This window comes from Strongylocentrotus purpuratus, unplaced genomic scaffold (genome assembly GCF_000002235.5).
Source record: "Strongylocentrotus purpuratus isolate Spur 01 unplaced genomic scaffold, Spur_5.0 spur5_scaffold_18, whole genome shotgun sequence".
In the NCBI taxonomy this organism is placed as follows: domain Eukaryota; kingdom Metazoa; phylum Echinodermata; class Echinoidea; order Camarodonta; family Strongylocentrotidae; genus Strongylocentrotus; species Strongylocentrotus purpuratus.
In genome coordinates, this window is record NW_022145603.1 from 26,450,168 (window position 1) to 26,464,822 (window position 14,655).

The 14,655-nt window shown below is 37.0% G+C and overlaps 1 protein-coding gene across 1 annotated transcript; it reads right to left on the reverse strand.

Annotated features, from left to right (window-relative positions):
• Nucleotides 1-859: 859 nt before the first annotated feature.
• On the reverse strand, nt 860-13,948 carry LOC589740 (gamma-butyrobetaine dioxygenase). The gene is made up of 7 exons (XM_011667063.2): nt 13,543-13,948; nt 9,181-9,403; nt 7,758-7,905; nt 5,334-5,445; nt 4,043-4,245; nt 3,031-3,197; nt 860-2,264 (listed from the first exon to the last, which is right to left on the reverse strand). Exons 1-7 carry the CDS (start codon nt 13,801-13,803, stop codon nt 2,044-2,046), a joined length of 1,335 nt encoding a protein of 444 aa, XP_011665365.2. The 5' UTR covers nt 13,804-13,948; the 3' UTR covers nt 860-2,043.
• Nucleotides 13,949-14,655: the final 707 nt, after the last annotated feature.

Genomic DNA, 14,655 nt, shown 5'->3' on the forward strand with positions numbered 1-14,655 from the left:
AATTGTTTTTTATTTTGATAAATAAGAATATATCTATTTTTCGGCCGCTCCAATTTTGTGTATTCTAAGGAGGCTAGGAACAGTGTGTGGTATATGTACGTGAGAAAGTGTGGTCGGGTGGTCGTGGTGTGTGTGTGTGTGTGTGTGTGTGTGTGTGCGTGTGTGTCGCATAGTGGGGGTGGGGGTGGTATTAGTGTGTTTAGTTGGATGGGGTTATTTGTTTTATGTTACAACTGATTTCATTTTTTTTTCATCAATCGTACAATTTATGTAATGAATATGTTTTGTATTCATGTCAAGATGAAAAACAACTGTATTTTATTTCCAAGACTGATATGATTTGTTTGGAATCAATAAAAAAATATATATATATTGAAAACAAAAAGTGTGCGCGGTGAGTAGGTGTGTATGTGAGTGTAGTTGGGCATTGCAAGAAGGTTATGATTGATTGCAAGTTCCAAAATTTCCAACTAATATTTGCAATCGATTGCAACTTAACTTTCTTGCAACGCCCCACTATCTCCTAAATTTCCTAGGATTTTGTTTTGTTGATAAAGTTTTAACAATTAAACTAAGTTCACTAGATCTACCTTTTATTCTCCCCCTCTCTCTCTCTCTCTCTTTCTCTCTCTCTCTCTCTCTCTATCTCTTTCGTGCTCTCCCTCTCTCTCTCTCTCTTTCTTACTGAATGGGGCGTTGCAAAAATGTTGAGTTGCGATCAATTGCAAATTTGCAATAAATCGCAAGACTTTAGGCCTACGCTTGATTTGGGGGATTTGCAATTGATCGAGGGGTGTGTATTATTGATGTAAGACCATATAAACACAAGTTTCTCGTATTATAGCTCAATTCATTATAATTGAAATGTGATATTTGTTTCCTTCTTTTAATCATCTTCTAACAAAGCATGACAAATATACATACACTGTTTAATAGGTTAATTTTTCATGGTATAAGAGTATATACCGATACATAAAATATAACACATTATATCCAATAATGTTTGTAAAATAAAATGCAACAATATTTTAAATATGGTAAGCATGACAAATACATATACTGTATAGTAGGTTAATTTGTCATGGTATAAGAGACATTATAATATATAATCATACTGATATGTAAAATATAACGCATTATATCCAATAATATTTATGAAATAAAATGCGACATTATTATAAATATAGTAAACACAATTCACATGACAATTTAAACATGCAGGCATTATAAACTCTCAAATATGATCCATATTAATTCCATAAACTTCAATTTCACCGTTGTGAATAATAGACTTTGTTATATATACGTATACTCGGCCGAAATATTGAATTTCTCTTTTGGTATTATTCGAATATTGAGTCCTTCGAAAGAAAAGAACATTTTATTTTCTCTTCTTATTTGAAGAAATTCTCATCCCAAATCTGATCTATTGAGTTATTTTGTTTAGCTCAGAGAATTAAATAACTTTTGGACTTAATCCATCGACTTTACTTCACTTTCTAAGTGTTCTTTAACTGACTTTAAAAAAAAATTGTAGTCATATCCTTAATGATAATGCAGTATCTTGACCAACCACATTTGATTCTTTTATACATCATTTCTGGCAGTTTATATGCACTAGTAACAATTCTTATTACCAATTTGAATTCAAATTTTAAGTATATTTACAGCACTCTTGTTTGGACACTCATGATTATTCGGCAGTACTATTCTATCGTTATTTGTTTTAATATTTATCTTGATTATTTCTTGTTTGTTTTAAATATATGTCATTTGACGTACCATTGTCATTTTTATGTTAATTCTATGTATTTACATTGTTTCACACGGCCCCAATGGAAATCAGTCTTGTAACTGTTTGTTCTTTTTTTTTTAACCGTGTATAAATAAAGATATCAATTCAATTCAATATCAATTCAGAACTTTTAATGCATTGACATTGACCTGTCAGCTGGCATTAACCCAATCGGACTTCCGACGATTGATATCCTTCCTGTTCACCTTGCTCTGAAGGAAACTGATAAATAAATAACTGTCCATGTTTTATCTTTGAATTCCGTTGCTCTGGTGACCGTTGACTTTCGAAGCCGTGGAGTTGTTACTTTTTTCTTTTTTGTCTAAATTCATTTTCACCTTTCGCATCCGGGTATCAAAGCTGTCCCACTTAAAGTAGCCTGTCTCGAGATGGACTGTAGAGGGCTTCGTGTCATGATAATCCTTTCTTCCATGGAGAAGTCTGTGATTATGTATTAGCATCATGTCACCTAAGGATTTTTTAAAAAGGCGAACGAAAATTAATGTTTTCATCAATTATGTTATTATTCCCCCACTATTGAAGTTTGAAGTTTGAAATTTATTTATTCCACATTTTACATCGATAAACAGTTTAATTTTTTATATTTTTATACAAGCGTATAGATCTCACACACAAACAAAAATGAAGATTTCAAATTAAGTATAATTTACGGAAAATAAGTAGGCCTACGACGTTTCGAAATGTATAGAAATGACAGGCAAGTTTTACAAAAAAATGTAGAATGTGGGGAGCCTAAATAAAAAGCACTATAACGCAACGAATGACATTTGCTGGCCTACATATACTCGTTACATACTATCAAGAACATCCACAATATTAGCAACAAAGTCAGAGAATAAAGCTGTAATATTGGTCGAATTTCATATTTCACCACTCACTTCACGTACAGAGGCAATGCTTAAGGACAGTTACCCAATGCATATGTATTTTGAGCTGAAAGGTTTACACAGACTTAATGACGGTTTACAACTATAGACTTGATATGTAATTTCTATTTTATATCTCTGTTTGTTGGTGTGTAAAAATAGGAACAAATCAAGTTGAACCTTTGCTTGAACTCTATGTACGTCGGAAATTTATGTTCGATTTTTCATGAATCTTTCCTCTTTCATCATTTTTGTATATATTCATAGCCACAAAGTCAAATTCATATGGTTTTCTTTTTTTTTAATGCGTTTAATTCTTTATAATGAAATTTAGCGATGCCAATTTACCTGGCTGTAGATTATGGCAGAAGGTGTGGTCCTTGCGATATAAAAGGTCCTTTAGCGCCCTCAACGCCCGGTAGGTATCACACACCTCGCCCACCGGAAGTCTCATGACGGACGTCCTCCAGAAGTCACAGAGAGTGAGCTTGGTAACTTCACCGGCTTCATTGAGTCTGGAGGGAGAGAGAGAGAGAGAGAAATAAAGCAATGGAAGAATATTCATTCAAAGCCTATCTGCACTAGTTTGGCCAGGAGGGATTAGACCTCCCTGCATGGCCACTGGCAGGTGGTTATCTCATCAAATAAACTCTCAATTAACATAAGAAAAAGGGGATCATGGGGGACTAATGGGTACCGCTTAGGTATTGTTTGCTACTATAGAGGGCCCAAGTAGCTACAAGTAGTGCTTTTCCGATTTAAAAAAATTGGTTTGGGAAAGATCGAATTGGTTATTTCCATTTGGTTCAACATGCTGGGATATTCTGATCAATTAATTGGCGAATCCAGGGCCGCCACAAATCAGGCCGTGCACGAAGTTTAGACTTAAAAAAATAAATATCCTGACATCGCAATTAGGAGGCCTTTGGGCAATCATTTGTTTAGATCTTGGATGGAAAAAATATATAAAGGACAATTTAAAAGTCTTTAACCATGTTCAGGATACCAATATTCTTGGTACCGTATGAAACACAAGTCCAGATATTGGAACTGTAAATCCTGTACTATAATACAATAGATATTTGTGGATTGGAGAGAAAGAAACATAGACAGAAAGAAGAAAGAGAGAGAGAGAGAAGGGTGTGTGTATATTGAAAACCTTAAGGGGAATGTGCGGGAAAGAATCGCGGGAAAGAATCGAGGGAAAGAAAGAATTAAGAATGAGAGAGCGAGAGGGGGATCGACAAACAAGATTTGTTGAGTGAATCAGAATCATGCTCGTTAAATCAATGATCATGCTAGTTAAATCCATGATCAAAGCTATAGATCGAAAGGTCATCATATACGATGACTAACTTACTTAATTGGTGCGCTGACGCTGTGGTGGTAATGCTTGTCATTGACGACCCAGGCTTTGACCCGTCCCTCCCAGCAGGGTTTGGTAAGACGCTGGAAGGCTTCCGGGTTGGTCTTCTGGAGGTCTTGGGCAGCCTTGTAGCCATCTACAAAGAAATATTCACCGCCCTTACCGTCGATCTGACTGATGCAATGCATGGCGAAGACCTACAAGATCCAAACATCGAGAATTGGTGCTAGTTATGAACACGTGTTATGAAAATGACTTGTATGGGTTTTATAGGACATCCACCCCCGGATAACCACCCCCAGTCAACTAACCCCTAGAACAACTACCCCTGACAACTAACCCCTACGACAACCATCCACTAGGACAACTACCCCCCAAACACATATCCTAGGGGGTAGTTGTCCTAGGGTAGTTGTCCAGGGTAGCTGTCCTAAGAGGTAGTTATCCGTGGGTAGTTGTCCGGGGGTAGTTATCCTAAGGGTAGTTGTCCTAGGGGGCATTTGTCAGGGGGTAATTGTCCCGGGGGGTAGTCGTCCTAGAGGGTGGTTGCCCTAGGGGGTGGTTGTCCAGGGCAGTTGTCCTAAGAGGTAGTTATCCGGGGGTAGTTGTCCGGGGGTAGTTATCCTAAGGGTAGTTGTCCTAGGGGGCATTTGTCTGGGGGTAGTTGTCCCGGGGGGTAGTCGTCCTCGAGGGTGGTTGCCCTAGGGGGTAGTTGTCCTAGGGGGTAGTGGACTGGGCGTGGTTATCCGGGGAGTGGATGTCCAGGGGGAGGTGCCTAGAACCGCGCTTGTGACATACAAGTTTCAACGCGCTGTACACAAATCAAGATTACTACACAAAATTAACATTACTAATGGAATTAACATTACTTAAATTATCAAGAAAATCAAATATTATTAACATTACTAAAGAAATTAACATAACATGTAAATTCCTGGGAAAGTTAACATACTATATTAACATTAGCAGCAATTAAAACAAGATATAATGTAATGGAAAAGCGGTAGCTGAGAAACTGGTTTTATTATCATTAATATCAATATTAATATTATCATACTATCTTTATCATTATTACATGTATCATTATCATCATTATTGTTATTATTATTATTATTATTATTACTATCTTAGTTTTTATTACATGTATCATCGTTATCATCATTATTATTGTTATTACTTTTATTATTATTATTACTATCTTAATTACTATTGCATGTATCATTATCATCATTATTATTATTATTACTATTATTATTATTATTATTATTATTATTATTATAATTACCCCATGTGAATCATCAATGAAAGAATAGTCTGAGTGCAGAGGTCGGTACTCTAGGCCGTACGATGGGTGACCAAAGGCCCAATCGCTACTTCCGTAGATTTGTGAAGTCGTTCTAGACATCATGTACAAATTCAAAGTCAATATTAAAGTAACAATTATCTTCTTCTCATCCTTTTTTCCATATCAACATACTACTATAAAGAAGGAAATTTGTACATACACAATATCATTAGCAAGATCTGGGGGTTGTTTCACAACTTAACTTTAAGTTGAACTTAAACATTATGGAGAGCCATTTGTAGCCTTAAAATAAATTATATTCAAACGCATAAATCCAAGTATTTTAGACTTTTATAAATTCCACATCAAGAACATAAAATCTCCTAGATGATAGAAAATATGAATTATTTGAATCAACGTTTTATGCCTTTTAAAATAACTTTCACAAAATATTTTCAAAGATGCAAACGGCTTTCCATAACTTTTAAGTCCAGCTTAGAGATAAGTTCGACTTAGGATCTTTGTGAAACACCCCCTGGAGCATTACCATTTTTTAAAGAGAGAAGGCATAAATCCTAGAATCCTAAAGTATAGAATTGAGTCGGATTTTTCGATCTATCGAACAATACATTATAGATGTAGGACCTAATTAAGAAAGAGAATATTCAAAGATAGGGAAAGAAGAGGAAATGAGGAGAAAATGAATAGATTAAAGAGGGTGAAAAAGTACTGTAACATATTACCTGAATGCTAATGTATATGTACAACTAAGATGTGTAACAGTTACTGCATAATATGACAATGAAGTGTCAAGATTTGAGCGCAACGAACATCGTATTATAGGATGATACTGGAAACAATCAAGCAAATATGATTTTAAAATAATAATAAAAGAGGGAGAAGGTGAGAAATGAACTATATTTTTTCCAGTAGTTGCAACAAGTATTATAGTTGGATGAATGTTGAGCGGTTTACTAATTAGGCCTATTAGGCCATTTCCGTAATGTATAATTTAATGCACAAATCTTGGATAAATACCCCTCTACAAATTATTTCATTCACTTGCTACGAATACTTTCATTTAAATAGTCATCATGCAAATTGCATACATTAAGTGTTATTAGGTAGACCAATCTATACTGTTTGACCGACCTATAAAGCAACAACAATTGATGTATGTAATTCGCATTCTCTCTATTAAAATACAATTATCCATAACAGGTTAACACAATTATTTGTAACGAGGCACTTAACTAAGTTTTACCATTAAATTTGATTACATTACTAAAATGGTCTAAAGTATGTTGGCTTATTATTATCCTCTGCATGGATGTTTGTTGCGTAAAAGCTAAATGGACATTTTTTTTTTATCGACGGACAGTTCATGGCGTTTGTGTCATTTATGTAGAGAGCCGAAGAATCCCCCCAAGGGCACACTGTCTTATTTTATAAACAAATTATACTGGTTTAGCTTAACTTATATATTTTTTTACTGTCATAATGATACACCAAAAGGCTAATCCAACTACCTTATTTTTTCTCAAAACCATTCATTTGTTAATTGGTGCTTTAAAAAATACTGATGAGGATAATTTGGCATATATACATATATATACCAACAACGGCATGAGGGTTGAGCTAGAGGATGCGGAGAGAGAGAGTGGGCGAACTTGAAAAAGAGATAACAATGAAATTACCCCCAGCGAGTTTTTACTTTATAAGGTCATTTAATATTGCCTTAAAGGTACTATGTCCCGTTTGCAGCAAACATCATATTCTGTCGAACTTTGCAGGAATTCTGAATATGTCATGTATGTCCTATCTGTGAAATTTAAACTTTAGCAGTGTCCTAATATTCAAATTATGCAAGGAAACCCATTTACTTGCTAAACTTCACTGTCAGACACTATTGAGTGACTGACCGGTTTTTTCTTCTTTGGTAATAACATACATAAAATGAGCTGTAAAGGGTACATGAGCATTTGTCTACATCAATAACCCACTTCTTGTAATGGCCCAAATTAAACTGATTGAATCTTTGCGCAGCATAAAACGTACGACCATTCGGTACAAAGGTCTAAAATCAGACTACTACTTCATGGCTCTATAGCTCTTAAGTCGATTCGACAGCTAATAGTTGTTATTTTCCCCACTTAAAGACATTTTTAAGCCCCCTTTTTCTTAGGGAAGTTCTAAATTAGTATTCTCTTTCAAATGCCATTGGAATTTAAACTTTTCTTTTTTTGGGCCTGCAATGGGACATAGTACCTTTAACATCATATCTTGAAAGAGTTAAACTGGATTAAATACTTGAGTTTTGTTTTATAAGGCTTCAAATGAAATGGCTCTAAACAAGAATTATCTCGGTATGTGCTGTTCGTTTTCATTTTTGCAAAATGTTAAAGAATCAATGTATTTCCTTACCCGTATGACGTACCACAGATGTAGCCAATCCTATCGCTTAGCTTCATCATGTGACCCTTCTCAGCAGGTGTGCCTTGTATTAAGACCAGGCCCACTCTCTTCAGCTGCATTTGCATGTCGTACAACACGTGATCTGAATCGATGACGTCTGATTGGTCGAAAAATGTATATATGAAATTATTCACGAAAGCAGTAGCCTACTAACTGATAAAAATGATAAATGATGTTCCACTTAACACACTATTTATCCTTTATCAAACTCATGCTCAATTAATATCTAACTTTGTATTTCTAATTAATCTCAAGAACGATGAGAGTAAATAACAAAAACATCTAGTTTATATACACAAGTGAATTAAGATTACATGTATAAATTGCACTAATTGTTCACAGTACGAAATAATTTGTCCGGTACTTAACACAGTGGCGTATCTAATGGGGGAGGGGGGCATGTGCCCCAGGTGGCACTTAAAAGGGGCGCACCAACAAAAAGAGAGAAAGAGAAAGGGAGAAGGGGAAGACATGTCTTTTTATTTCTTCAGTAATTGATCCTTGTGATGCAGCGCCCTGTCAGAATGGAGGAACATGTACTTCTGCTGATGGTGCCCCTGGCGCCGAAATACCTACATACATGTACGTCAATATAGCGTCTGGGGTTTTTCACAAAGATACTAAGTCGAACTTAACTCTAAGTTGGACTTAAAAATTATTGAGTGCCATTTGTAGCCTTAAAATTAATTATTTCCAAAAACATAAATTCCACATCAAGAACATGAAATATCCTTGATAATAGAAAATATGAATGATTTGAATCTACATTTTATGCCTTTTGAAATAACTTTTACAAAATATTTTCAATGATGTTAACGGCTTTCCATAAGTTTTAAGTCCAACTTAGAGATAAGTTCAACTTAGGATCTTTGTGAAACACCACCTGGTTGTATAACATGGTTATATTGATATGAAGGCAAATTATAGGTCTACTGCTAATGCTGATTAGCCCTGTTTTCATATCATTTATGAATCTATTGGACATACAAATTTCCTGATACAGTTTATAAGCTCTTATTTTCCGACATTATACTGATAGACATAAACATGAGGGTATTAATGTGTCCGATCAACTTTTGGGAAATTTAGAAAAAGTCACTCAAAAATTGGCAGGACACCTACGTGTCCCCACTTTTGACAATGCTTTAAAGCTCGTTTGTACTACTTTGGCCAGGGGGGATTAGACCTCCCCCTGCAAGGTCATTGACAGGTGGTTATTTCATCGAATCAAGTCTCAGTTAATATAAGAAATAGGGGATCATGGGGGACCAACAGGCATCGATAAGGCATTGTTTGCTATATAGAGGGCGCAAGTAGCTATAAGTAGCGCCGTGGGGCTTTAAACATCATCTTACAGTGTATCATGTTTTACCTGAATATTTGAAGGTGCGCATGTGGTCATTCTCCAACGTACTCGCATCCCAGTATGCAGGTTCAATGCTCCGGATGGGATCTGCTTCTGTTTGGTCGAAGCGGTTGCATAGCAACCAGTTGGCATAATACAGACTTTGGTGATCGTCTGTCCATGTGATGGCGATCGTCTGGTCGACGTCATTCACCGTCACCGTTTTGATGTCGATATTGAGATCAAGTTCCTTGAATAAGATGATGATAAACGACTTATATTAATGATTATTTTAATAAAAATATGCATTTCTATAGCGCCGTCTATCTAGAAATGTCATTCCGAGGAGCATTTATTGTTACCCCGGCTTTAGCTTAGCTGCAATTACAGCGCTCCAGCATGTCAAGGAATTAATTCGTGCTAGGTACCCATTTACCTCACCTGGGTTGAGTGTGGCAAATTAAGATTAATGCCTTGCCAAAGTGCCGTGTAGGGGATCGAACCACGACCTTTGAATTTCAAGCCAAGTGCTTAACCCACTAGACTACGATACTTCTTATATACACCATCAAACATGTTGCCCGCAAAGTTGGAATAATTCTCTTACCTCTTTCCATGGATGGATTGTGAGTTTGTGACAATATGATTTAAGAATATTGATGGCTTCTGATATAGCGCTCATATCAGTCAAGCAGGGACGCTCATGGCACTTATTATCTTGTTTATAGCTGATCCGCCAAAGTAACTAGCGCTCAAGCATTATTTTTTGCACCTGGATAGAGTGGCAACATTTAGATTAACGTCTTGGAAAATGATGTTAGTGCTGTGCTGGGATTCGAACCACGTACCTTGTGATCTACAGTCCGGTAACTTATCCACAAGACCACCACCCCATCTTGATTTATTCTTGATAGATAAATTGTACGCCTTCTCAGAACGTTATTGACCAATCTGAAGAGTCACAGAGGTTGATCGATAAAGCTCTGAGAAAATATACTTTACCTGTCGAGAATAAACCATATTTTTGCAATCATTTCATGAAATGGGGTAAGGAAATTTAATCCCGACTTTATGGACGACAACGTTCTGAATGTACTTTGGCAGGTCGAGTATTAAATACTGAGGATTATAAAATAATTGCTAACACTTTATTCAAGTAAGGCCTGATTAAACATAATAAAAGGAATCAGAAATGGAAGCAGACGTTATAGAATAGGTCTGAGACTTGGCTTGACAGTATCAGGCTGGGACTCAATGCACAACTGCATACTTTTGTAAATGTTGTACTGCTGTCAATTCCAGTCCAATCGGGACTGAGCTTCAATGACCCAGAACAATACAAATGGCCAGAGAATAGATTTCAACGAGAAGAAGTTATAGACCGAGTTCTAAGTTTTCCTTTTGGTAACCTAGACATAGCTATGGTACATTGCTCAGGTATAATTGTCACCAATGTAGTATCTTACAGTATGTAGTCTCAACCAAGTCGTATAAATAGTGAGGACAAACACAGCGCAATAAATTGTTTTTGTCTCTTTTCCCCCTTTTTTCCATGAGAAAATAGAACAAAATGATCCAGCTTTTTAGGAAATACCACAAAAATATAAAAAATAGCCTCCAAATATATTATCACATTTAGATAACGGCTAGGGTAATTACGGTGTTTCCTGATGATGATAACCGTTAAAGGGATAGTTGAGTTCTGTTTTCAGACCGCAAATCCCTATAAAGTGCATGGTTATTGCTCTTATTCTTATCTATGACAAAATAGTGCCCTTTTAGTAAGTTTAGACCCCAAAATGTGTGAAATTTAGCAATTACGATCATACCAATTCAGCTCCACTTAAAAAAAAAAAACACGGTGACCGTTAATTAATTATTTAATTAAACATAACAATACATGAGCCGGCTAATTGTGGGTAATATAAGCAGCACGAAAATGCCAACAAAACAGCCAACATCGGCATCGGCTGAAATATGATTTAAAAGGCGTTATTTCGTTTTTTCAACGGTTTCTTTCAAATTTTTCAAAATATCTAATATTTGTGGTGGTACACAAGTATTATATTATATTTCAGCCGTCATTGAACCGATTTGATTAAGCAAAGATGATTTTGTCGTTTAAATATTATGTTCTTTCCAATTTGACACTCAGTTTTTCATTATCTCACAAAAATACTTTGTGTAGCGCCCTCTGCAACAGAACTCAACTATCCCTTTAACTTGTTAGGGTTTTGTCCGACGGATATGTAACTGGAGGGCCAAAGTTAAAAAAAAGCGGGATTTGCCTGCCACCATCACACAAACTGAGCACACCTTGTTCATTCGGAAGATTTTATCGTAATACACAATATTTCAGAGGTAGTTTTGTATATGTAGCGAACACCCCTAAATCGGAGGGACCGTCCAAAAGAGAGGACCTTTTGACAAATAATAATAATAATATCTATTTTTTATTTAGCGCTTAATACCATGAAAGTGGTGTCATATAAAAGGCAATTAAATCTACGTTTTGACACCAATTTCAACGGACTTGGGATTAATTAACATCGACATTTTAAGTAAAAAATACATAATTTTGTGAATTGTTTCGAAAAATTGAGTTTTATCAAAAGAAGTTAATTTCCATATATCAATATCGGAGAGATGACCTTTCATTATTTACACAATTTTCTTGCTGTCTGCTACCTCGAGATCACTGGAGCGAAGAAAGGTAATTATCCCTGTTCAGTGAAGAATTAATCCTTTTTATGCATACGGATTCTCCTACTATTCTTGACCAGAAGTGCGTTTCAAACTGAATAATATGGGCCACTGAATGAGGTTGAATGCCCATTATGAGGGCTTTTCTGTACCCTTTAAAGACTGTCAATACTACTGGGCCAGAAGGGATTAGACCACACAGCGAGGTCACTGACAGGTGGCTATCACATTAACTCAGCTCTCAATTAACATAAGTAAAAGAGGATCATGGGGGACCAACAGGCACCGATTGGGGAAGTTTTCTATATAGAGGGAGCAAGTAGCTACAAGTAGGACAATGGGGCTTAAAAAGAGCACACAATAGGGGCAGTGCAATTTCAATAGGCCATTTTCGTAATGTAACCAAATTTAATGCATACGTCTTTGAGAAGTGCCTCAATACAAATTATTTCATTCACCTGATAAGAATAATAGTATTTCAATGGACAGAATTCGAACTGCATACATCAGTTGTTGCCAGGTAGGACAAACATTACGGCTTGACCTACCTAGCAACACTTAATATATGCAGTTTGCATTCTGACTATTGAAATACTATTATTCTTATCAGGTGAATGAAATAATTTGTATTGAGGCACTTCACAAAGACTTATGGATTAAATTTGGTAACATTACGAAAATGGCCTATTCAAGAGATGGATTAGAGTTTTTATCGCTCACGACGGCTATCTAGAATGTTCCGAATTGCCACCCCCCCCCCCCTCCCCCACACTCAGTGTTAATTAGGGTACGCATATGCGTGTTCCCAGCACCCCCCCCCCTTTCAGCATAAATCCGTTGTGTAAAGTCAATACGGGTAGACCTTTTTCTTTTGTTACGAGCCGGAGATTTTGGGAACTGGAATGTGCGTACCTCCATTCTCGGAGTGGGGGGGGGGGGGGGGGGGGGGGCAAAACTGCTCAGCAACCATCGACAGGGACTCTGCCAAGCCCCCTATGTAATTCACAAAATACTATTTTTCGTCAAATTAAGGGCTCTTTTTTGGAACGCCCCCTCCGATTTAGGGGTGTTCGCTACAAGTAAAATAAAATACCACCTCTGAAATATTGTGTATTATGATACAATCTTTCGAATGAACAAGATGTGCTTAGTTTGTGTGGTATATACGTAGTACGTGGCAGGCAACTCAAAAACTAAGCGTGATAACTGTCATTGGCCCTCCACTTAATAGCAGCAACTACTGATTGTAAGCTGATTGAAAATATAACTCGCATCAGGTGAATGTCAGTGGTCCGTCATATAGGGGGGGGGGGGAGGGGTAAGACGTACAGTCAAACCTGCTTTACTGACCACCTGTCTACAAAGAAGACTTTTTTGTTTTCCCTTGAAAATGGTTTCTTATTGAAACATGAATGTTGGCACCTGTACACAAAGACCACCTGCCTATCCACTTTTCTTGTCTCTCTCCGGTGGTCTTTATAGACAGGTTTCACTGTACCTACATTTTAAACCGAGTAGTGTAGTGGGTAACTTTAAATACGGCCTATTATTTGGGAGACTGCTCTACAATTTCTCCGACTAAAATTGATTTTTTTTTTTTTTTTTTTAATGAAGGAGAGACATGACAAGGAGTTTGTTGAAATCATGTTCTTGTCACAATCTTTGATGAAAGTTCTATAAACTTACCATGAAATCTGTAAGTCGGGTTTGGTGCTCGGCGTGAAAGCAAATAGTACAACGGCAGTGGTCCCTGAGCCACATGCAGGGATACACCTGCCTCTCCCCTGACGCCCATTCTACCTCTAGAACCCGATCGCCCCCTTCTGACTTGGCAGCGACTCCCTTGATGGGATTCGAAGCGCGAACCTCGTCAATGCTGGGCCACTTAGCATGCAAGACAGCCTCGTCTTCGAAAGCCATCGGCTCAATCTTCACAGGGTTTTCCATGGTGTCTCGACGTACGGCAGGAAAACTCTAGCCCAACAATGTCAACTGGCAAAGCTAGGGTATAATACACAGTTAGTCGTGAGAATAAAAAGAAATCAGGTTCTGTCGACCGTCACCCGCTGCACTGGTTATGTCATGATTCGGTGCGTCCGATTTTATATGCCAGTCGGGTCTATATTTGCTATAGAGCTATAGCAGGACAACCCGGACAGTGCATCGAATACGTACGCAAACAATGATGATCTAAGGTTATATAATCAAGGTTGTGAAACAATGCCCTGGCGGCAATTAATTGCTCAGTTGTCAGTTACCTGTTAACATAATTCATAATTAACCCCATCCCTAGCTGGACAGAGCCCTAAAATATAACGCTAAACCAACTTCAACCTTAACCCCAACCCTGACCCTGTACCGTTTACGTTTACGTTCACGAAATTAAAGCTTGGAGCTGTAGCCGCAGCATAATGCCGCTGAACCAGCTAGGACATACCGTGTGAGTCAAAAAAGAAGTTTACACCTACAAATTTGCTAATTATTTAAAAAAATCATCTATGAACAGTGAATCATTATACTTCTTATGAAAGAGTATTTTATTCCAAATCATTTGGTATCATTTTTGTGTGGCATTTGATCACGCTTGGATGAACAGGAGGCATTGTTTGCGAGAGTGCACAAATCGAATTGCGCCAAAGTGATGCCTATTGCATGTAATATGTGGGGATTAGCGGAGTGAGAGAATGAATTTAATGTATCAAATGAAATGCATTACATATTATTTTGTACAGAAGCAAAGTCACACACGCACACAAATGTTCTTTGATATTCGATATTTGATATGTGTGGCATGATTAA